Source organism: Ischnura elegans, chromosome 4, assembly GCF_921293095.1.
Source record: "Ischnura elegans chromosome 4, ioIscEleg1.1, whole genome shotgun sequence".
NCBI lineage: Eukaryota > Metazoa > Arthropoda > Insecta > Odonata > Coenagrionidae > Ischnura > Ischnura elegans.
Genome location: NC_060249.1, coordinates 36,292,670 through 36,318,272, shown reverse-complemented (window position 1 = coordinate 36,318,272; position 25,603 = coordinate 36,292,670). Strand labels below are relative to the sequence as shown.

The window sequence follows — 25,603 nt, the reverse complement described above, 5'->3', positions numbered from 1 at the left end:
GAACGAAATTTCCATGATACTCCACTGTCATGAAGTATGAGCATTTATGGAAATTCTTCATTACCATATTACCTCTTCAACTTCAAAATTCTAACAGTGTAGAAACAGCAATTGAATACCTATCTCGATTAGAATTATCCACAGCTTTGGCTGGATATGTTGACTGACAACGCACTCCAAACAGGATACCAGGTTATGGGTTTCTTTTCCTCATTGTCAAATAAAGACATCATGTATGCTTGAAAAAATAGTCAAAAGATGACTTTTATTTATTGAAGGCTAAGTGAACAATGATATTGACAAATTTTTATCTATTTACATGATATTACACCATTTCTCACTTTTAAATATACAGTATTTTACAAATTCATTTCAACACTTCATTTTTTTAATCAATTTTTTTTACGTATTTTTAACTTGTCCAAAAAAACAGTAAGTACAAATTACAACAATTGACAAAACTACTTCTTTGATAGGGGTGGGTATAAAGGGGTTGCCATCCCCTTAAATATTCATGGAAAAAAATGACTTAGTTTTTAGTTATTTTTCATTTCAACAGGAACATCTTGATAGCTTTATAAAAAAGTAAACAATTTTCAATAATAATAATTACTAACGAAACAGGGAGTGGGAGCATTTCAAATACCATCTCCCACTCAACATTGGAAAAATATTATTCAACTACATGGAAACAACCTTGCCCACGACAAAGGAACATGGTACACGTGGCAAGGTAAAAGAAACTGTAACAGTTAAACCAATAACGGTTATTTCTTAATTTTAAAATTTCATGCCCGGATATAATTTCAGATTCTAATTCACATACCAAATACGTTACTACATTTATCCTCATTTATGAAAAATTTTTATCACACCAAAAAATGTTACTCAAAAAATGTTGCATCAAATGTACGAACATTGATTTTTTTCAAAACCTTACACATTTTTCCTCTTTATTCAGTCAATAATATTAAGAAGAAGCCACCCCTAGGAACACATATCCTTCCTTTATTTGAAATACTTTTTTCCACTTCAACCTTTATTATACTCTCATAATTTAAATATTATTTATAATCTTGTGACTTAGCTTCAAAAATGTTTGAGGAAGAGGGGAAAGTGAAAGATATTTATATTCAATGGGAGGAGACGGGGGAGTAGACAAGATTTGGGGAATAAATGGGTAATCACAATATTAATAGAACACTAATTAGAATTTTCACTCACTTTCTTACACGGAGGTCATGACAACATTTGAGCGTTGTTTGCAATAGGGCCAACTTTTGAATTTACATGAAAATTATCTTTTTCAAAAAACTTGAATCCATTTTCAAACAAGAACCACTGTCCTCACTAACTTATGGCTTCCCATCATGATACAACCCTTCCTAAAAGTATGATGTACCAATTTTATAATTTTAATGAATGACCCGTGAACAAATTACAGGCCTGGCTGACTATTTTTTTGTGCGCATGCAAAATGGCTCAGAGGACATAGACAATCACAAAAGTATCGTCCCTTGAATAATTATCATTAACACAAACACTACTATGAATTGTCATCACCCCGGTGATAATGATGGAACATTTGTTAGGGTGAGAGAAAGAGAGTCGATGTGCACTTCATGTGTGAGTTCATGAAAGTATTTTTGGCATACAGTCAAGACTCGTCACTTCCATGCAAATCACTCATTCCTTCTAATGTTCTTCAGTACATACTTCCACAATTTACAATTTCCATGAGAGAGACTTTGAGTGACAAAGATTTACCTAGAGAGAGAGAAAATTGGTATATGAGATTCCAGCACAGTTGATATACTCCACCAAAGGAGTCCACAAAGTATAAATAAATTAAGAACTGTACAGGGTTTTGTGCTTTCATCTCCTTTATAAACAGATTCAACTCCTCCTCATGTTTTTTTTTCAATTAAATACAATCACTGTCTCGGACCCAGCATTCCAAAAGGCGTCCAGGAGCTTCAAAATTCTCTAGAAGGCTGCCATTGACCAATTCCTGCTGCCCAAAATAAACTTCATGTAGAATTACTTCCATTTGGCCAATCAGAAGGGAACGACTGTGGGTTTAGAGACTAGGGTCCAGCGTTTCTTTTTATCTTTGTTCAAAAAAAATATATTTTTATATTTTCAACAAACATCTCATGATGACAGCACACGCACAAACAATAATATTAATAATTATTAACACTTATTGCAGCCCAAATGGCTCACTTGATCCCCATCACGATGTTGTCCTTTTCATTCTCGTGGGCATCCTCGTAGTCAGGCTGCAATCAATACTTTTTCTCTCAAACATGCACACAAACATTCACAGATCACAATTAATGAACACGGGATTTTTTTACACAGACATACAATTTGGCTGGTAGCGAGCCCAAGTTCAATCCACTGCCCCGGAGGATGAAGTAAAAAAAATGTAGTGCCAAGGTTGTCAATATGAGTTCCTTTGCTGTGGGGATGCAGAACTGATGGGTTCCCATCCCAGCAACTTGGTGACACACTGGAGTAACTTTTTTTTCTTTACTCTTTGCTCCGTCATGCTGAAGCAAAGCATGCACACTAGCTTGAGGGCTTTCGGAGAGATAACACTTGGGACCTCGCAATCACTATCAGAAGCAGGAGAGGCATTATGGGGACCCAGCCCCGTCCATTGTCTCAGTTTTTGGTGCGACACCCACCACGTCACAGACGATCAACATCACGGCACAAGAAGCACACATATGCACGGAGGAAGTAACCTCCAGGTCAGGGGGCTCAACTGGTAGGCTCAGACCTCTGTGGCCAGCATTCCGCTGCCCACAACACCACCCCCTTCCTCTTGCAAGTGCTCCCCTATGACGTAGACGGGACCACCACCATTAGAAGGTGAAGTACAGGACACCTCCTTTTCTAGGGACCTCTTGGTCAGTGAGGAATCACTATGGAAACAGAAAATAAACAGGATAAGTAAGTAAGTAAGGGAGAAATAAAACAATATGGACCTAATTTTATGACTTGTCCATGTGATTTAGCAATTCTTAAGGCCATTTTCCATAAATATATATGATAAGTTAAAATTTATTTATTTACAGTACTCATTGGGCAGAAGTAACAATAGTCAACTGAAAATATGCATGGATTGGATTGCAACATGTAAAAACTTGGCCAACTATAAACGTTAATAATCTGAAAATTTGGATGATACTGAACTGAATCATTTGAAAGCCATGCCATATAAAATGTTATACTTTGACTTTATCACGTGTGTCCAATATGAATGAGTAGTTAAGTAATTGGCAACACTTTAAAAACATAGTACCAAATACAGAGATGTGCTTCAGAATCAGTGCTTACCTCGTATTACAGATCCCCACAGGAGAAACGAGTGAATCCACTGAGAGAACTGATATCCTCTTGTCGATGCACCCCGAAACCATGGATGCCCTCCTGAGGTTATCAAAGTCCTTCTCCACCAACTTCCCCCCACAGCCTCCTCCCACCACACTGCCACCGCCAAGGCCTTGCGACAGGCCCGCACGGTGCGCAGCTTCTGTGTTCAACTGTTTGTGCCCAGTGCTCTGCTGCTGCTGGGCCACGGCCGCCGCCCTCTGCAGGGCGTAGCACAAATCACTCACACTAGACACGACACTCGCGTTCGCACTGACGTCCGCGGGAGGGGGTGCTACCTCCTCCACCACAATCACGCTATTGACGCACTTGTGCCTGTTTTTGGCCGACCCGTCCTCGGGGAAGCCCCAGGTGTTGCGGATCATATGCGCGTCCCTCAGCAGGGACCCTCCGCCAGCACTCGGCTGCGGGGGAGGCGGCGTGCCGGGCGGGTGCTGCTTCTGCCGCTTCTCGGCGCCGAAAACCCCAGCGTTACGCTCGTTCTGCATCCTCGCCTCCTCGTCCGCTCTCCTTCGCTCCCGCTTCCTCCTCCGCTTCGCCAAAGCCACGACCGCAGCAGCCGCTAGAGCTGCAGCCGGCACGGCCGTTGACAGCGTCGCGATGACCACCACGTGCCCCGTCGACAATGGCGCGTCTTCCGCGCCGAGCTGCGAGGTGGCCCCCAGGTCTGCGGCAGCCACCCCGATCGTCTCATCGGTGCCATCGTCGCCAACCTGCCGGGACAGGTTCCCCGTCGTCCAGCGGCCGTTCTCAGGGAGCTGCGGTGGCATCCGGATCGAGCAGTCCTTGCCGGTGAACCCGGCGCGGCAGTTGCACTTGAAGTCGTTGAGGAGGCTGAAGCATCGGCCTCCGTTGGCGCAGGGCCGGGCGGCGACGCAGTAGTCGACCGGGCTCTCGCACGAAGTGCCGGCGAAACCGGGGACGCAGGAGCAGTGGAAGCCGCGCCTGCTGTTGTCAACCACGCAAGTGGCTCCATTGAAGCAGTGCGCGGCCGCATCGGCGCTGCAAGGAACGCGCGGGGCGCTGGGCGGGCTGCCTATGGAGCAGGTGGGACCGGAAAAGCCCTCCGAGCAGACACAGTTAAAGATGACTCCGGTGCCGTTTGCTCGAGATAGACATGTGCCACCTGATGAGCAAAAGAAAACATGAACATTAAGTACACCTGGAATTGTATCTTCTACTGAATATGTAGTGCTTTAAATATAACAAAAAAACTTCCAAGATGCTTATCATCAAGTGATATTCAAAATATGGAGCAAAACAATAATGCTTCAGAAACTAATAAACGAATATTTCTGTTTAAAAAAAATCACGGTTCCAGGAGAAGGCTAATTTTGCTTCATTTGTGCCAACTACTAACCAAGAATGTTAGGTGAATATTTATGGACTTCGTAAACGTTCTATACAAGTTTTAACCCCTATGATCAAGTATATTATGCTGTATTTCGGGTTTTACAAGGAAAAATACCAAGGTAGCCCGTGATCTACTGACTATGTGGCACATAAGGTGATTCCATTCGTAATCATGAAAGTCGACTCACCATTCAGGCATGGTCTTTCAGCACACGGGTCCATCCTCCTCTCGCAGTGGTCTCCCCCATAGCCTGGGGGACACTTGCAGATGTAGCCGCGGACGATGACGCTTGTCTGGCCCCTGCCAGGGCCCCCCGTCGAGGGCGACGGTGACGACAGATCTCGGTCGAGACATGTGGCGCCGTGGCGGCAGGGTGAGTCCGCGCAAGTCCTCGTCTCCGGAGTCTCGCAGTGGACACCTCGCCAGCCCTTGGCACACTCGCAGATGTAAGAACTGGGGCCATTAGCCTGTGGGAAAAGGTGGAATAAGAACGTTTAGAAGGGAACAACTAAAAATCCTGGATGTCTAAAGGCACCAGGAGAATATTTATAACTTCAAAAATGAGGGCTTAATTGGGATGAAATGATCCAAAACTTACTCGACAAGTTGCCCCGTTCAGGCACGGGTGAAGGTGGCCAGATCCCGGCCCTCCGCCACATGGTGGCGCAGATGCGGTGGTAGATGGAGCTGCTGGCGGTGAGGGATCCACCCGCTTCTCGCAGTCGGTTCCTCCGAAACCAGGAGGACAGGAACAAGTGTATGAGCCCTGGCCGGTATTGAAACACGTCCCTCCGGATTTACACGGGCTAAAATAAAGATAGAAATTATCATCAGTCAAGCGCAACATGGAAAACTAGGCGAAATAAATGAGACTTTTTCGTAGGAATATTTAATTTATTTGACCGGAAGAGATTTCAACGTCTGATACATTCAAAACATCTAATACGAGTAGGAGATTTCAACATGCGGGTAAAATCTAACTTGATGGGGACCCTCGTTATGGATGGTTTTGCTTACCGGTGATTGGTGCAGTAGTTGAGGTCCTGGTTACAGAAGAGACCACCCCAACCCTCGTCACAGATGCAATTCCAGGGCTCCACACATCCACCATTGAGGCACCCAGGGTACCGCTGGCACCGATCGCACAAGGGACCTACCCAGCCATTCTTACAACTGTGACAAAGAAAAGAAGAACGATGATGAGTCTTATGGCTTGATTTGTCCACGAGTCTATTGTTCAAATCTTAAGACTATTATAAAGAGATCATGCGCAGCAAACTCATGCAATTGTGTGCGGGGAAAGTCAAACATTCGCGGAGAGTAAGCTACCGGCGATGATTTACGCGACCGAGTAGCGTAGTAGTGGAGACATCAATCGAGATCCATAGAAGGTTGTTGACACTCGGACCTTCACCAAAGAGGTGCGGAGGGGAAGGAAACCGGAGGCGGTGTCCGTGCCGGACGGGAACGAGGGCGGAGGTGAACATTTGCCGGGACAAGGCGAACGTGATGGAGGCAATACCACCAAGTTTATTATCTTCAAGTAAGGAAATTAATGGATAGTCCATAACTGGGAGAGCTAGAGTACCTATAAATATTAGCGCTATGCTAACAATTTTACTTAATTAAATAAATCCCGTAAAAGAATCAACGATCACGGCTCATATTGAGGATTTTTATTTTTCAGCTGATGATGGAGTTAATGGTCAGTTTTCCTGAAAAATATGCATGTTGTCTCGAGACGATTGGAGCTAGAAAACACTTGTTTAACTAACCCATTTGTTAAATTTGCCTGGTAAAGAAACGAGAAGAGCGGGATCGAAGCTGAACTAATAAGGTGCACAACAAACGCGAGAGGAAGGAAGAAGCTGAGATTAGTGAGGGGGTACCAACGGAAAAAAACCGATGTTAAAGATAATAAAGACTGTGGGAAGAGGATGAGATAAAACAGATAGGATGGATATATAAAGAGGGAGGGAGAGAAAAGTGGGAAGGAGAAGGCATGAGGTGAGAAGGGGTAATGTAAGACAATGCCTCATTGAGTTGCAGAAGCCATGCCCACGGAGGAACGGTATTGGAGTGGTGGAATGGGGAAATTGGTGAGGGGATGGCAGGAGGGTGGGGGGACGGCGGAGAGGTATGCAATGGGAGAGAGGGAGGAAGCAGCAGACTGGGTAGAGAGTATAGTGCGTGGAGGATGGAGGCGACAGGTAGGTAGGGGAAAGCAGAAAGGTTGGATTGATTGGAGGGAGGGGGGGGGGAGAATCTGGTGGCGCGGAGGGGGGATTACAAAAGACACCACGCCCATTTTCTCTCTCCACCCTTTCTCCCACTCCAAAGCTCTCTCTCTCTCTGTGTCTCTTACTCGGGGAGTTCCCACGGTATGACACTCCTATATGCAGGTGAGGCGGCGAGGCAGGTAGCAGGTAGCGGGGTGTGGGGGGGGGGGGGGAGATCCGAAGCTATAGGGAAGGAATCAGTAGGAAGGGAAGGACATTGGGCCCACAGAGGGATGGGGAGAGATACAAGACTCACATTTAGAGGTGCAGAAAGGTGGTAGGGGGGGTGGGTCGCGGAGGCATGACGTCACGGATGATGTACCGAGATGCGTGCAGAACGCCCTCTCGGGACAGAGGAGGGAGGAGGTGGAAACAAATGACACGCGAATAGGGAAAAAGGTTCGCGGCGAGGAGGAAAAAAAAAAGATTGCCTTGCGGCCCGCGGAAAAAAGTAAGTCAAGAGAACAGAAAAGGGATGGATTCCAAAGGAAACTGCACGTTGAGAAGAGAGAGAGAGACCAGCGTCTCAGCAGGGATGGACGTGGCTTAGGAGTGTAAATACGGGATCCACGTAGCGGGCGTGAAAAACTGGAGGAAGGGAGGAAATGTAGCCGCGGGCACGTTCGCGAGGAAGTGGGTGCGAAGCTGGTAAGGATTGCTGCGACGAACTTCACACCTATGGCCTATTATCTTCATAGTTGCCTGGAAGTATCACAGGTAGGCCACACAGAAGTTAAACCAGACGCGTAAAGAAGGAGGCAACCAAATAACATGACGATCAATTTACCAATCTTTTTGCTATTCCGCGGTCTTTTGTATGTTAAGCAGAGAGCTAAGAGTAAACTTCGCTGCGTAAATGATTCGCATTCGTCCAACACGGTTACCATAGCAAAGACCTCAGTAGACATACTCCCAAAACTGTATGATAATATTTAGGAAACGAAGCTACAAAGCATTCATCACTAGTCATTCTTGATAACATGGCATGTAATGAACGTGATGATGCTGACCACCACGTTCTACAGACATTTAAATAAATAACAAGCAGAAATATTTCCAATAATGAAATAGTAACTCCATTAAGTGACATGAGATTCAGCTCCAAAAAATACTTTCACTTCCTCTCTATACATTTACCTTACACTTGACTCATCAGTGAGTCCTAAATACTCCAAAAACATAACTATACTGGGACAACGTAACCGACCATGAGGCGGCGGCAGTGCACAACGGCATGTCCAAATGAGCATTATTTCCATCCAATAGTACTGCAAGGGTAGAGAAGTGATTATCTCACCGGGCCCCGGGCTCAAAATTCACGACACAATGGAGCCATTACCCATTCTGGAGCGAGAGTAGCTTTGGAGGGGAAGGGGTAGGAGACCGTCGACCTCGGCATGTCCAAAAATAAAGAATCTTGCGAATCGGGAGAATACAGCAGAAGGAGAGTTTGCGGGCGGCGCGCAGAAACCGATTTTTCGGGACGGGCCGTGCACTATAAAAACCACCACACGTCCGCTCTTCACCTTCGCAAGACGCACAGGGAGGAAGATCACGCACAAACGGATGTGACTTCGCATCCCCACTATCAATGAATCTGAGTCAATGACTGCTCCGCTGTCGTGTGCACGCGCACATACTAAAGACCACACCACGCACGTCACACACTAGTTCAGAGTCGAGAATATACGCCCAAAAAACTATATTGCCTTGTTTCCTCCTCAAAAACCTACACAGTGGCTAGAGGAAGATTTGTAACCTTGCCAGCTATCCACGTGATGACAGAATAACCCTTTCAGCACAATTTTCTTTCTGCAAAATTATGGATGGGGTAAAAAAATACTGAGATCAAGCTTTTGGAACAGTAGAAAGAAGTATATCACTGCATGGATACCCTTCGTCACCTAATTTGAGCAATTGTCACGATTGCTTGCAGCTTGCATAGCTATCTATCCGCTGTCTTCATCTACATCACACCCTACAATAACCTCCAGGGTTTTAGGCAGAAGGTGATTATAATATTTACCTACTTTGTTCTACATTACATTTTACATCAAATTTGGAGCTAAAGCGATACTCTCATACATATGAGAGGAGGCTGACTCCATGGGAGCGTTTTGCACTATATTCTGCCTGTACTAACTTCCGTTTTCACAACAAAAGGTAACTACGGTCTGGCTTGACAAGCGTAAAATGAGCATTGTAAAAACGCGGGATTTAACTACTCCTATACCATCCAACTCGAGACATTCCTCCTCCTTTCTCCCCGCAAGCTCACTATCGCATTTCCTCGACAAGTAGATTCATTTACAGCTCTAAAGACTCATTTACAGAATGCCTGTTGTCCCATCTTTAATGCTTCCGCCCGGCGGTGGCTGGCCGCGAGTCGCCCCCGTCTCATCCACACCGATTAAGTACGCCATGACGCGTCCGGTTGAAAAAAAAGGCCGGGGATTGTGTGAGAGAATTGGATGCACAACGCGAGGATGTTGAGAAGAGGAAAAAAGGCTTCGGGAAGCTAATTGAACACCATTGAAACCTCTCAAAGAAATATGACTGACAGTATGGAAATCATGTAAGTGATATTAAGAAGTATTAGCAAGAAATATTGGAGATGTTGACATCCGTCTTGAGAGTCGGATTTCTCGATTTTCTAAAAGTAATAGTGACACACAGAAAAAAATTAAGACCGTACTTTTTCAAGTGACTGGTATTTGCTTAGAATAGGATTGTCACTGCCCGCTGACCATCCATGGTGAAGCAATGACAGCGGTCAAAATGATTCAAACTCATTTTCAAGAACTCACGCTCGACAGTTTGAATCAAAAGCTCTCGGTAGTCCAACATCATCGATAGACGACTACTACTCTCCCACATTACCTACAACAATCGATTACAGAGGCAAATAGGCAATCATGGACAGACCGTGGCCATAGAGGAACTACTAAATAATTGTAACTTAATTTTTCACAGCTCACATTCTACAACGCAATACTTAGATTAGCTCCAACCGATGTAAAGAAATATCAAAAATCTCCTACCGTATATTTTACCGACAAGAATCGATTACTACCGAAAATAGGCAACCATGGACAGGACGTGACCATAGATGAACTGCGACAGTATAATATTAACTTTTCAGAACATTTTTCAGAGCTCATATACCAGCTCTAACCGTCGTAAAGCAATATCAAAAATGGCAAAAATGCCATACCCAGTTGAGTCGCGAAGACCACGAGAGAAGGAAACGGAGTAAGGGAGAAGGTGAGAAGATAAAAGAGAGAGAGACAGCGGGAGAAAGCAAGAGGAGGGAGAAAGACGTGGCGGAGAGGTGGAGAAGGAAGAAGAGGAGAGGGGAAGGAGGGAGGGGAGGGAGAGACGGCTTGTCGTGAATGCCAATGCCTCGTACTACTCGCCGAGAGTCACAAGACCACATGAGGCCACACGGACAGGTGGAGTGGGGGCACACGGCAAACACACTCCATCCCCGCGGGAAAAGTTGCGGGAGTGAGGGGCGGGGTGGGGTGGCACCACCGAGTCACAGAATGAGGAAGGAGAGAGAGCGAGCGAGGGTGGGCGAGGCAGGCGGCCGCCGATGCTGCTGCTGCTGCCGGTAGGTGGCGAGCGACCGTTGACGATCACTTTATACGTATATATATAAACCACCGATACGGACTGCGGATCTTCAACGTTGGCCGATCGGCAATCCCAAATATTTCCATTCAAATGACGCGTCACGATGAAATATTTATACGGCGATTATTTATATATAAATAAAATATGGCGATTAAGCAGCACCAGTACATACATATTCGCTAGCACAAGGTCATCATGCTTCATTATAAATATGCAATTGATTTCCAGGAAGCAAAGTTATTTAATCTTCCCAATGATGAGTTGCTTTTCCTTTATAATTATAAAACTAAGCCAGTTTTAACCATTTTGCGAAGGCATTTAGGCAGGAAGAAACCGAGAGATACGCGATGCATACTTGGAAGGCTTTCCACGACGATTGTTTGAATCTTTCTTGTGTGATACGCCGGTTGCATAGCTGCTTTATGCAATGCACCACCCAAGAATATATTCTGTGAGATATGGTGAGAGGCAGTTTCGAATACAGAGTTTTGGATTTCAAAGATAATAAATTGAAGTAAGGTTATGTAACCTTGCTTCAACTTATTATCGTTAGTAACGTTATTCTTTTCTTTATTGCCTTCCTCTCGTGGGGTGAGGGTGGACGGGTAGCGAGCACCCTCCTCCCCCTTATATTCGCTATTCGCCCCTGGCAAGAGAGCTGAGAATCAACCACTCAAATGCAACAACCCCTTCCAACATTACATCCAGCATTATTTATGCTCGAGATATAAACGTGTATGTACGTGTATAGATAATTCAGAGGGCGGGACGTTGAAAGAGGAAAGGAAATTGTCTATGTGGCGAGCAGTAGGAAAAGACTGGACGTGATTATGCGAGTTGGAAGGAGGTCATATCGGGAGGAGGCAATGAAAGAGATGAGAAGGTGACTGCTACCGTCTTGAAAGTGCTCTTCGGCAACGAGCAGGCGGCCGTATTTCTTCCGTTGTCGTTGGATCGAGAAGTTCTTGATGTTGAGCGGCGTCGTATACCATAGCTAGGGGACGAATTAAGCTTCCTATCTGTCCGTCTTCAACATGACTCGACACCGTTACGCATGCTTTTTTATCGTATAAAAGAGGATGCATCGCCCGAGCTTCTGAATCTGAGAGTAGGCTCCCTCGATATTTCCTGGTTACCATCGAAAATGCAGTCCTTTGGACTGACTGTTTCCAGGAGCATTCCACGAACTCTAAATGAGAGTTTGGGAACGTTAACTCTCATTGAATGACCCGCTACATTCAACAGCTTTATCAATTTATTACGATTTTTAGCAAATATAAATGCTGATGACGACTAAAATCGAAAAACATTTAACGAGACAATGGGACAGGCCAGGGTGATTACTAAAATTTTGTAAGCAAATTATTATCAAAATAGTAGAATTTACGGTCGTGGGAGGGATTGTTCTGTCGGACGCGATAAAGTGGAGCCACTCACAAGACCCATCCTCTCCTTCCCTCAGTAATAGTGCCTTGGTAAAGCGCTTGCTAAGTACGTGTGGTGGAAAGGAAGCTGAAGATTTTCTCCTTCGCGTGAGACCGATCGTTACGGACGCGAGTCATTATAGCGATGTACCTCGCGAGTGATCAGTGGGACTAATACTAATCATATAGCACTCATGGCAAGATTCAACATCAACATTTACGATGGAAAACGAAGAACTAACATGTAGTTAGACAGCTTTCTTCGCAAATATAGAATAATTCTTTTTCAAGAAATATCGGGGAAAACTGTGGCATAAATGGTTATGTACCGGACTTGTTTATCTACTGAGATGTAGTAACTCGGACGTTGAAAACAGGAAAACGGAGGAAAAAAAAAGTGACTGATAGAATACTAAGGGTATCGTGTCATTATCACTTTGAGGGAAGGAAAACGAAGAGTATACGAACAGGGTAGTAAACGAGTTGGGAACATCGCAAAATGAGAATTCCAGCGAAGGTACAAAAAGGAATCCCGAAGACATCTGAGGTACTTGGAAAAACGTCTTTGCATAGATATTCAGCGGATCGTCTCGAATAGAGCAAGTCAAAGAACGAGGATGAATGGAATGGAGAAAATTCAGTAGCGGAAGAGGCGAATGCTATCCCGCGAGAGACTACAGGTAAAAAAATTAGATTGGTACATTCCAAAGATTCGAACGCGGAGACGAGGGAAAATAAGATAGGAAGCAATTGCATCCGAAGGCAAAATGAGGAGATGGAAAAGAGCCACGGAGTATCGACAGGTAATAAATGAGATTATGACCTCCCCTTCTTAAAGATGTCACGAAAATATGAATATATGTGAAATGAATTAGCTTCTCTAGTTATCCCTTTGACAGTTCACTAATAGAGACTAATATAGTGAGTCTTCTGCAGTTAAATTGACATTAGTGATTAAATTATTTCATTTCCGAGAGCATCAAGTTTTAATAAGTAAAAAGAAAACCAATTATAGTCTCTCTCTATTATCATGTTTGCACTGAAAACTTCGGGCGTTATCAAATACCCGAATTCAAAGTCATTTTAGATGTTGTATAAACTTAATTAAACAACTTTGAGATAACATGCGTCCTTAAGAATGTAAAGGAAGGAATTTTAATCAATTTAAATATCAATCATATAGGCACGTAAATTCATCGAAATTCAGAAATACGTCCTTTAAAAAACAAGGTGTGCGGCGACGATAAACGAACCGTCCCCGTCGGCCTTCTAAAAATAGCCCAGATCTAATTTGATCGCGGGGTTCCCTTTCGTTTCGCCAGCACTCGAAGACGAAGAGAATTCCGACGAAGGTTGCAGACGGGACTTGGCTTTGGCCACGGGGGAGGGAGGCGGCCTTATGAGGGTGAGAGGACACGACGCGACGAAGATGCGAGGATGGAGCCAACGGAAGCTGGGAATGCCACGTGAACTCCACTCGGGGGAGTTCGTGACGCGTCGTCCAATCACGGAATAGCTACATCCACAGGTGGACAACCGGTATGAAGCCATAGTCTTTCCAGAAGTATAGCGAGAAACAATTATAATTACGTAAAAAACTCCACTAAAACATAATGGAAAATTAAATGGAGGCAATTCCATTGATCAAAATAATGGTCTTTTGCAGCCAATTGTACGTGCAATTTCTTCTAAAGAAAATAGGAGCAAATTACAGATCGACCAGTCGGCAATAATTTTCAAAATCATTAATTGAAACTATTAATAACAAAACAACACAATAAGTCCATTCGTCAAATTTGGTGCAAATTGATTTTCAGGAAAATCACTTATCCTGTAAATACGAATGCAATAACTTCCGCTTTTTCCCGTGAACAATTAGATACATAGCTAAATGTAAAATACATTTATGAAAAAATTGAAGCATTTGATCTAGAAGCTCAAAGGAATCCAAATAATTGTGCCTACCAAATCTACGCCAAGTGGACACGCCTCATTTTGAAATTCATGACTTCAATTCGCCCACATTAAATATTTTTCGTGTTGTAAACTCTTTTGGCTAAATAAAAATCCTGGTCAGTAAATAAACTCGTCTGTCATCGGTTTTATGGGTAGCAGGCCCCGAGGCAGCATGAGGAAGGCAGCAATAATGAAGAGTGGCACTGAGAGAGAGGGTTCTGTGGACCAAGTTCATCGAAAGGGAAAGAGCAAAAGAAAAAAAAATGCGAAGGGACAAGGGGAGCGATTGAGGCGAGACAGCAGAGATTACCAAGAGAAGAGAACGACACGGAGGTGTATGTCGACGGCGAAGCCATGGGAACGGTCGCCGATGGCTAACTATAACGCCCACCCGGCTAGCACCAGACGCGCTAGAATCACACACAACACTCCGCTGATAGCCAAGCCGCAAATGTGTCTCACTAACCGCCACACATACATGGGTTTCACCCAATATAATTGCACAAACATTAGATGATGACTAATTAATGGCATTTGACAAGAAAATTCAGAGTATGCAAGGAAGCAAGTCTTTATAAACGAGCACTGGACACGCTTTTTATATAAAAAATTACAAATAAAATATTTATAGTTTAAATGAAGGTAAACAGTTATTTTAAGATTAAAAATATTATTATTATAAATGGATAAGTACAAATAGATAATAGCAACAGTAGGGGGGCAGTAATAGAGAGATTTAACAAGTATCAAATTTATTCTACGAGTTATAATGGGCTTAGAAAGTTTCATCGCGATTTAATGAACCTTACCTTCTTTTCTAGCCACTGAGACAATTTTGAAGGTTAAAATCCAACACATATAAGCGCGTGGCATTGTGGTGCTAGCTAAAACGATGTAACACGTACCGTGCACTTTCTGGGTGAATAACCCCTCCAAAACAACCCATAGGTGGCTTACAGGGTACACAGCATGTAGTGTGATTCACATCCCTCCGTCTGCCGATGTCCCATTCCCACCCTAATGCTAAAACCCTTTAAACCATAACAGAACCTCGCCCATTCTCCCTAGCGATCAAAGAACCCCCCCACACTCCCGCCCCCAACACCCCGTGAAATCTTTTCCTCGGGCTGCTCCGACCAACACCGCCCCTACACAACACATGGTCCAATCAAAGGCCCACCCACCCAGCTTTCGTTCCCACCATTCCCTGTGTCTCTATCTCGGAACAGATTCCTTATCCGCGTCCCTTACACCTCGCTATCTCTACATCACAGATAACCCCCTTCTGAGGTCCCACGACTGTTTTAAATCATAGCTAGAAAATTAAGAATGGATGTGTTCATTGGTGCTTATCTACGAAAGTCAGAGATTATTTACCAAGTGATGGTATTTTTTCAACTTTCCAATATTTAAAGATACTGCTAATTGTTAAAGTTACTAACAAGGTCCAACTTTCTAAAATATGGAGCTATTTTGAACTTCGATAAATAGAAAATTAATCATCGAATTGTAATGATAAAGGCCAATGATTGTTTATAGCCAACTTTAGCAGTCAATTTTCGGTCAAAAATCGTTATCCAATCTATTGTTGATTGACCATCGAAAACTGGTAGGAAATAGGCTATCTAAATGCAGTCATCGATGCTTGTAATCGATATCGAACTCGATTAATTGCATACACAGGCAGTATTTACGATTAATGGAACAAGCCTACTATCACTTACAAGCATTAACCCTAATTATACCCTATTTAATGACCCTAATTAAAAGCCCTTGCGCTCCAATCCAAAATAACAATTCATTTAACCAACCCCCGCCTTGGACTCATTTGTCCTCCCTCCTTCCTCCCCCCTCCGCTATAACACCATCCATCTCCCCCATCCAAGACTCACCTATTTCCTCAATCTCAGCCCGTTATGAGATCTCATCCACTTAGAACATAAGGTGACTAACATATACATGAAGTGTGCATTGAGAAGCCAAGACGTCGGGTCATTTTCTTCCAAACTTTAAGCTTTCCCCTTAATCATCTCGATAAATTTGCCGGTCCTCTTCATTCGACTGTTTTCTTTCTTACCTTCACGAAACGAGACGCGAAGTTCCCAAATACACAAACTTGAAAAAAAAAGCAGTCTTCCCTTCTCCTACTCCAACATAACCAGTGCAAAAAAAAGGAAAGGGTAATCTCACGGTGGTAATCTCATTGAGTGGGTGTTTTTAAATTCTCGTTTGAGGCATTTGGCCAGCGCAAAGAGAAGGAAAACGAGTAGAAAAAAAGACAAAACATTGCGGATGGGTGCTACTCCTTTATTTAAGCTAAGGGGTCGTCGGACCGTGAGTCTGGGAAAAAATTTGCGAGATTATTCATGACGTGGTGGGAATAGCGTAACGTCAAGTCAGGCACATCATCGACGAGGTTGGGCACCACAATGAGAAAGATATAGGTACATCGGGATACGAGTACCATTGTCAGGTATTAGAACTTTGCGGGGGGAATTTAATTATTAGTGACAGATCTATTGATGACAATAAACACTGAAGAGGAGCTGACGCTTTTAATTCAGCGTATTTATTAAGATATGGAGAACGACCACATAATATGCCTCTACTTTTCGAGCTATACCGTCGTCTAAAAGAGAATTTCTAACGAACGGCTCATTTTCCAAAGGCAAATTGTACTCGTGAAATTTTGACAAATATATTTCAAATATATTTCTGGGGGAACCCAACGCCTAACAGCAAAAGGGGATAAGAGAAAGAAGAGGAAGATATTTCAAAGGAATTATGGCAGTCATGAACAGTCGCTCAATAACATATAGTTAACCATTCACGGATATTGTCGACCGAAGCGACACGTAATGATTTCACTAATGAAGAATAAACACTAGCATGTTTAGGCTCCGAATAAAATTTCAAAAGTCATTTTCTTCTGCGGATGATTCAATTTCCAATTGACCACATGAAAGGGCCTCACGCAATCAAATACATTTTTTTCTCTATTTTCGCCATAATTCAGTCTTATCATAAAAGAAATTGACTTGACCTTGGCTCTAGGGTAAACTAGCCGTGTTCCAGTGATCGCTCTCTCGGTCACACAACCCCCTTCCTGCCAATAATCACTCTCCGCTCCTCGTGACTGCAGTAATAGCCGTCACCCCCTTCCCCCACTGTCCAACCTACTCGTCCCCCCCCCCCTCACGCCCCGCCGCGGCGCTAGTGACCACGAGACGTGAGAACGCCCAGCTAGCTCACGCATCGGACGACGACGAGAGCTCCTCGGCACGCTCACGCATTTCCGCACTTCAATAGTCGTCCTCGCACAGCAAGGCATTTTATTCTCCCTCCTCATGCGACACCGCCTACGCGGCTGGCAGAGGGGGCATGACACTGGGACATGCAGCGTTTGTCCTCCAATCCCTCTTCTTTTTTTTATTATTTCTTTCCGTTTGACACCGCATCAGTAAAAAAAAATATATCTCCCCTCCCCCCCTCCTGACTTGCACCCCTCTTTCCTTGGAAGGAATGCCACACAAACAGAAGTGGAGTGGGTGAAGGATTGAAAACAATAGATGGGAAAATCTCGCAGAGGGAGAGATTTCGGAGAAGACTTAGCGGTGGGCATCAGGGCGGAGACTTCCCTTCAACCCTTACGATACCCGCTGGATACTCCCCAAAAATACTCTTTCGTCTCATTCATGGGAGATACGATGGAGGCAAAGGTCTCAAAAACACATTTCTCCTTCTTTATGGAATGAGCTTAATACGACACTATACTTAAAAGTCATCTGCGGAGAGATAAGAGCCTTAAAATACATATTTTTCTTTCTGTCAATACTAGCAACGCAGAGCCATCAACGAAAAGACGAAAAGATAAATATATATATTTTTTTAAATGTAAATATAGAATAAGTTCGAGATACCTAATACTCTATTCATAAGTGATCTTATACATGCCACAGACATATCGACAGAAATAAACTAAGTACGCAGCAGGTTTGTGTTATTTATTTCTTCCAAGCAATCTCAGTATAAGCATATCTTTATATTGCTTTTGAGCCTTAATATACATTAATAAGATCAAACGTAGGGGAAGAAGAGAAAATAAATTAAAATAATTTTCCACTTTTAACCAGAAGCATGCAGGAAAGCCATATTTTAAGACTAGGTTCTGGAGCTTAAAATCGATATTCAAAACTACTACCCTGGTCTGATATCAAGGACATAGCATGCAAGTACGCATGTGAGTAGGCGTGGCACAGGAGGAAGTAAAAGGCGTGGGACAAATGGAGAATAATATGGGACAAGGGACAAATGTCGTCTACAATCAACATGAATTTCTACTCACTGGCACTCGTTGGGCTTCTCGCATTGACCATGTTCGGGGTGGCATCCCGGCAAGCAGCGGGCTGTAAGGAGAGAAAAAGAGAGAGAAAAAAATTAGCGACCCTTAATGAGTAAACACGAAAGAGCACACACATGCACACAAAACATAACAAAATACGAGCACGGCAAAAATGCGTGTTTTCCCTCGTGATTAATTGCGACGAGCGTGTAAGTGTCCCCACGTTTTTTTTCTTGCCTCAAGAGCTGCCGAGAGACATGTCAGGTAATAACTTACTCCGTGCCAAGTGAGTGATGGCTGGTAAAAATTTAATTCTACAGATAATGAAGAACAATAAATAAAGAACAATACGGGCCAAATGAATGCAGTATAAATCAAAGGCTCACAGTGAAAATAAATAGAGACAATTTATGGGCTGATGAAAGCCTAAAAAATATATATATTTCATCGCACCTCCAGTTGTATTAATTAAATCTGTAGCTGTAATAAGAGCCCTAATAAACAGATGAGAATGTTCTCACACTACGAATTTTATGACCCGAATTCAACACCGTTTAAATCATTTCTAATTTCGAGTGTCGACCAATACACGTGCATGACGCAATCGTCCCAAACGAGATGCGTCGACCTTGATTCGTAAATATGAAGCCAATCGTCTCCACCGAATAAAAAGCTCGAAGTAAGAGGAAATCTCACGCCCCCTTACCGTGAGATGCACGCTCATTCAAAGCACATACGATTTAAGACTCAGGACATTTTTTTTTAATTTTTTTATTTATCACATCCTCCGTAAATAGCACATGACGGCCTTTTACAACGAGGGTTTCCGATATTAACAAAGTACAACACAAACATCCATGCCCTGGATAGGGATCACCTACCCAGGCGGGATTCGAACCCACGACCTACGGTTTGGCAGGCGAGGACTTTACCCCTCCGCCACCGAGGCCGACATGATGGATGAAGAGAGGGAAAAATACAACCTCATCAATACATAAAATAGTAAAGCAGTAAATTAAAACTTCTCGTCAGGTTTGACCGCCGTTTTAGAGGAAAGATAGGGATCGGTGCATAAAGTCATGACGAAATATTAGCATGTTTTCGTTGCGTATCACAAGTAGTAGCTATTAATGACGACAAAACAACATCGAAAGAAAAAATAAACACCAGTTAATATATTGCGTGATTTGAGGAATGACCAGAAGAAATATAAATTAATACTTTAATTGAATTAGGAGTAGAAAACTCAAAAGGATGACTCATTATTTAAGATGAAGACCAATGATCGGATAGTGGACATAATATTTTCGCCAAAACATTCTAAACATTCTAAAGGCCGGCCTCGGTGGCGGCGGGGTAACGTTCTCGCCTGCCAAACAAGAGGTCGCGGGTTCGAGTCCCGCCTGGGTAGGTTTCCCCGGTCCAGGGCATGGTCGTTTGTGTACGTTTACTTGTTACATTTGTTGAACACCCCGGTGTAAAATGGCCAATAAGAGCTGTATCTGGTGGTCTGAGAATAAAATAAAATAAATAAATTTGCTCCCGATACTGAAATAAATTGATAAAGACGGGAGACAACCCTTAACTGCGGATGGGATGAAGGAATACCACAGCATGTATGGGACGGCGGCAGTGGTCTGCAGGAGTTACCGAGGGTGTTGGTGCTGGGCTGACTGAAGGAAAGGTGGTTCCGAGAGAAATGGAAATGGAAGCGTCAGTCAGTGGAAGCGGTCATCCCTGCCATACGCCCCCGCCCCCAACTGGGGAGTGCTGGAATGAGGATGAGCGAGGGAGCGTGGTGTGGGGGAACACGTACGTTGGTGTGGCGAGGGAGGACGGGACTCGAGTTATGAGGTGGGAGTGGACGGTCCCTCCTCTGCCGGCCAGGCATCGCAAGGTCGCCGCACAGGCGGCTGCCTCTCTCTCTCTCTCTCTGAATGAGTCGAGTAGTGTGCGAGACAGGATTTTTCGACGGAGTGATATGGGGGATTAATTCACAAGAATATAAGTGGGTGTGCAGGGGTCTCGTAGTTTTACTGGACGTTACGTAAAAAGCTTTGAAAAATCTTGTCTTTTGGCATTGTGCAGTAACATTTTTTAGCTGATTTATCTTCTAACATTCGTAAAATATGAAAATATTAAATTTATGACATCAGTAAGTCACAGTAAGGCAACAAACAATCTCGTGGCCTTCCTGAATAGAGCCCCAAGAATTGATTTGAGAAGACATACAGAAGATGACGAAAGTGTTTGGCCAAAGGGGAAGATTTTTAAAGGGACGAGAAAAATTAGAAATAAATGTAACCTCCGATTGTTTCATAATTATTACATTCCCAGAAATACATCGCTTAGTACATTCTCAAGATACTGCGTGCATGAATCTACTGCATTATGAATACTTTTTCCATGGCTAGCCTATGAAAAATTCGAATTAGCAGAGCACGATTGTAAATACTTAACCCCCGTCACATGAGCACACATCAACCCGAAACAGTCCTCGCTTCATTGTGGATGTAAATAAACAATGACCCAGGGAAGACTGGGACTGACTGGGAAGAGGGGGACTGCTTGACGTGAGAGACGTGACAAAAATCCCACCGCAATGCCATGGGATTGGGTTCATTCTGGTTTCACTGTCACGGGCATTAAGGAGGCTGAAGGGATAAATGAACTCTCTCGCGGCAATTTCAGATGGATGGATACGTATATGGAGTAATTAATGTGGGAAACTGGCCTCGCGGTGAGGGCTTCCCGAGGCGCTCGAGGTTGGGGGATGAGGAAAGAAGAGATTTAAGAACGCGAAATAAAGGAGGCCGATTTCGCCTCTTCCGATGGGACTGGGGGCAAATGAGGTATCGCGTGGCCGGGTTGAGGAAAAGCAAAACAAGAGCAGAGGATGACGTTTGTGGAGGGGTCTCTCTGGAGGGGGGAGTGGTCGAGGGTAGCGGAGAGGGGTGGCTGGAGGATTTTTGGAGAAGATGCAGGGCGGGCAGGTGTAAGGGAAACTGAAAAGAGGGGGGGGGGGCTTGGGGCCGGGTGTGCTAAGACGAAAGCCGTAGCTAAAGATGAGGGAATGGAAGAGTGGCGAAGTGAAGGTCTACTGAAGTGGTCAGTTGGGCTTACAAGATTCCGTCACAAGAAGTCTTTCCCACACCATGTAAAGAACTAAATACTAAGAAAAAAACTCATTTCGGAGTTAAAGTGATGTATCGCAACAGAAGCATTACATGCTACATAATATGTAGTGATAAGTGTATTACTTTTACTTATACACAGGTAATTTAATTCAAGAAAACGCGTTTGTTTTTAACATACACGATGGCAGCTAAATATTTCGCGGATAGGATTCAAATATAGTCATAAAATTGCCCCATTTTTTCTTCTTATCATGATTAACCGCAGAATAGTGACAGAATAATAGATATTCAGTTACATTTCATCCATAACTCCTTTGAACGACGTCAGTTACTCTTGAGTATTAAGAAAAACACATAATTGTATAATCCATTTTACCTCAATTTAAATCATAATGACACAGTACCTAATGAAACGCATTCGCCGGATAAAATCCTCGAGTATATTAAGCCTCGCACATATGCTAGTGAGCAAACAATACACAGGCATAAAAACTGAGAAGGCAAACACATGAACACGAAAGGGGGACTCAATGCCGACCATCTGATCGTAATCCGAAAGCGATTAAATCCGCTAAACAGAACTCTTTATTCCGCGAAGTAGGTCTCCCCCGCCATCAATCCGAAGCTCATATTAAACCGCATCTGCGCCCTAACGATCAAAACCGAACGGTTCTCCCACTCTACCCGTCGATCCATTTTCTCACACAACTCCCTCACGGCCGCACATGGAGTCTTTGGTCCGAGGGAGGGCGTTCCCCCTCCGCTCAGCCTCCCTCGGAGCCTCCTGTGAATCACACCTGCTCCAGAAAGAGGGAGGGGGGAGAGATGCAAACGACTCGAAAGGCCCCAAGGACAGGGCGGCTCGAGTGAGCGCGCTGACCGGCGGAAGGAGGATCAGGTAAGCCCACATCTCCCACGATTTACATCCCGAGTTTGACGAGTAATCATTGATTATATCGCTCTCCTCTTTCTTGCCACATTCTCCTAAGTCACTTCTGGGACTTCTGGGGAAACAAGCGCTTGAACACGGAAAAGTAGCACTAACAGCAAAGCAAAATACAATGAGCTCATGATGAAATATACATTGATGTCACGAGTTTAAAAATATATATAATTCAAGGGAAACGTATTCAAAATCTTCGACAGTTGGGAAGATACAACTGTAACCAGAGTACTACCGACTAAGTTACCGGCTAAAAATCTCTAAAATTTTACCAAGCAAAAGATAACAAGCAAAGGGCCATGTACGATATTCCACGATGAGTATGATTGATTCACTTTCAATAACTGAAGCCAAATAATTTCATACCGACATAGGTTAGCGTACCATAAATCATCATTTGTGATTACGGCAATGAATCAGGAAATCTGAGTAAGAAATCAGCACGTAGTTTCAAATGAAATCCTTCAGTGGAACACAGTTTAAAAGCGTCCTTCGAAAGTTAATTTCGCTTTCAGAAGACCGATATTTCAAAACAATTCTTTTAAGAGTTGAATCGGAATTTCGGAACCTTACCAAGGTCGGCTGTGAGAACAATTGTCACTTAACTCGGGGTGTGGGGTATGCATTGATCGAAAGGTGAAAAGATGGCATTCAATGGTTTCCAATTTCCAGCGAGAGACAATGGGCATCCGAAGAAGACGAACAAGGTCGCCACGACCCTTCGGGGAAGAATATCGTCGGCGCCCGGCTGGAGAAATGCGACCAACATTTGACTAGAGAAGGCGCGCATCTACGGACGACATAACGGTCGAGCGGTGTGGGGAGTCGTAGGGGAGGGATGGGGAGTAGGAGGCTTGACTATTTACGCAAGAGACAGAAAGAAGGGTTCGAATATCTTAGGAGAGCAGAAGTGGGACAGTTATAGCGGAGCGGCGGACTGACTAGTGTTGTGTCGGGCGTGAAGCCCACAGCTCCACGAGACTTACTATTTGCACCACACTACAAAGCCGGACAATGATTCATACTAAACCAGACATCAAATACCACTAACCGGCAAGTAAATTTAAAAAAACACAAGAATTACAGTTTTCGAAGACTCCTCCAAATACATCTTCCTCTGATACAAGTTTTCTGATGAAATTTCAACCCCTCTAAATCTCATATATCATAATACCCCTTATATTTAAACCCTTAACAACTACATTACAGTCAATAGTTAGCATTTAAACTATTCAGACATGGTTAACTTCACGCCACTATCTCATTATTATTACTGCACTACTATGCACACGAAAGAACTCACAAGCGAACATGAAATCATACAAATTATTTTACTTCAACAAACCATGATTTGATAGGGGAGCACATTTCCAAAGATTCAGCCTCAATCTTGATTCTTATGGGAATACAATTTTCACAGACGAATGAATAAAAAACGCCAAGATGAATTTGACTGCTCGGGACAAAGGAATTGAGAGAGCATCGCGAAAGAACGTAAGTCAAGAAGTGATCACTCACGGTCGAGAAATCACATATTTCCCAGCACCGTATTACTCCCACGAGTGCACTAAAATACTACCCCCTCCACCTTCCTTGAGGCACACGGAAAAGAAATTAATCGGACGGAAGTCTCATTAGACCCGGTGGAGGGGGGGGGGGGTGAGGGAGACACTGCGAGAGCACTTCCGAATCGCATATAACCACCGAGAGAGCAAATCTTCCCAGGGCATTCAGCCGCCGAGCGCATTCCCATCTAGACTGCCGCGAGATTAAACTCTCTGGGAGGAAGAGGAGGGAAAGACTACTTCTTATCGTGCGTGGAGGGAGTAGAAGGGATGGGAGAAGAGAGAAGGGAAGACAATTGGCGAGGAAAGTAAAGGAAGAGATTCGAGAACACCTCTTTACACCCCTTTTTTTCTCTCTCTCTCTCTCTCACCCCGTCCTACCTCACCCAAGGCAAGAGTAGACGTGAGCGGTAGTCGAGTCTCGATGCACGGGAAATCACCACGCTACCGCGCCGATACGAAAGGTTGCCCGTGGCAAGGTGTGGGTGGATCTCCGAGGAGAGTCGGCCGTGTGTGTCGATTCCGTGCTCGAGCTATCGAGACGAGAGAATACTTCGCACTGTGTGCCGGAGGTTTACGCTGCCCGAGCCGCGCAAGAAATCCATCTACTATCGATTGTTAAAGTTAAAAGAAAATTAAACGTTAAAGTGAGTTCTATCAGGCGTCTTATACGTCAATTTCTCGACGATTCTCTTTAGTCGATATAAATCGATTATTTCAACTATCGAAGATTTTGTATGCTGTAATTTTACAATCGATATTTTAATAGTTAAATCATAGAAAATAAATCGCTGTGATGATGAATCGCCTATTTCTCGATGACTCAATTTACGCCGATCTGGATTATTCCGATTATCAAAGATGGGTACTTAATATTGATTTATATTAATTTCCAATCGATATATAAGTCCCTTAGAAAATTCAGCATCGATTGTCAATCATAAATATATTGAGGTTGCATTATAAGTGATAGAATGAGGATTTGTATTTGTTCTACCAGCGACAATCGAGCATTGAAAATAAGTGCTATCGATATAAAAAGCCACGATCTAATATGCGATTATCACAGAAGACGACGACACAATAATCTCGATTAGTCGATCCCTCGAACTCGAAACCCAGTCATTCCACGCCGCCCCACGAACGAACGAGTCTGGCGAGGAGAAATGTGTACACGGCGGAGGTGGGATGAGGAGTGATAGTGACTGATGTGGGGTGTGAGACGCAGGAGAGAGGAGTGGAGATTGAGAAGGGGTTAAGGAGACAAGGCGGAGAGGAGGAGGGAGGGGAGGGAAAGAGATGTTTGGTGCCCCGAGTCTGAGAAACTCCACGAGGGAAAATGGAGGGGAGGGGTCGGAGCGGGGGTGGAGGGAGGCGGTAGGGGAGGTGCGTGAGGGGAGGGAGGGAGGGGAAGTAGGAGGCACAGCGGCGCACAGGAGAGAAGGCGTGGGAAGAAGGCAACTCAGACTGGTGGCTACTCTTACAAAGCCTGGGAAAAGTTGGAATGGAGACGGAGGGGAGGTGCAGGTGGGGGTGGCTGCAGCGGAAACTGTGGAGGGGGTCGC

General features: G+C 44.1%; 1 protein-coding gene across 1 annotated transcript in view; it reads right to left on the bottom strand.

Annotated features, from left to right (window-relative positions):
• Positions 1–234: 234 nt before the first annotated feature.
• Positions 235–25,603, bottom strand: part of LOC124157277 (delta-like protein B) — a 94,796-nt gene continuing 69,427 nt past the window's right edge. The window contains exons 5-10 of the mRNA XM_046531866.1: positions 18,397–18,457; positions 5,774–5,929; positions 5,355–5,562; positions 4,944–5,223; positions 3,349–4,528; positions 235–2,933 (exon numbers count right to left, since the gene is read on the bottom strand). Coding sequence (XP_046387822.1) covers positions 2,783–2,933; positions 3,349–4,528; positions 4,944–5,223; positions 5,355–5,562; positions 5,774–5,929; positions 18,397–18,457 — 2,036 coding nt within the window. The 3' untranslated portion in view covers positions 235–2,782. The remainder of the gene's footprint in view (positions 2,934–3,348; positions 4,529–4,943; positions 5,224–5,354; positions 5,563–5,773; positions 5,930–18,396; positions 18,458–25,603) is intronic.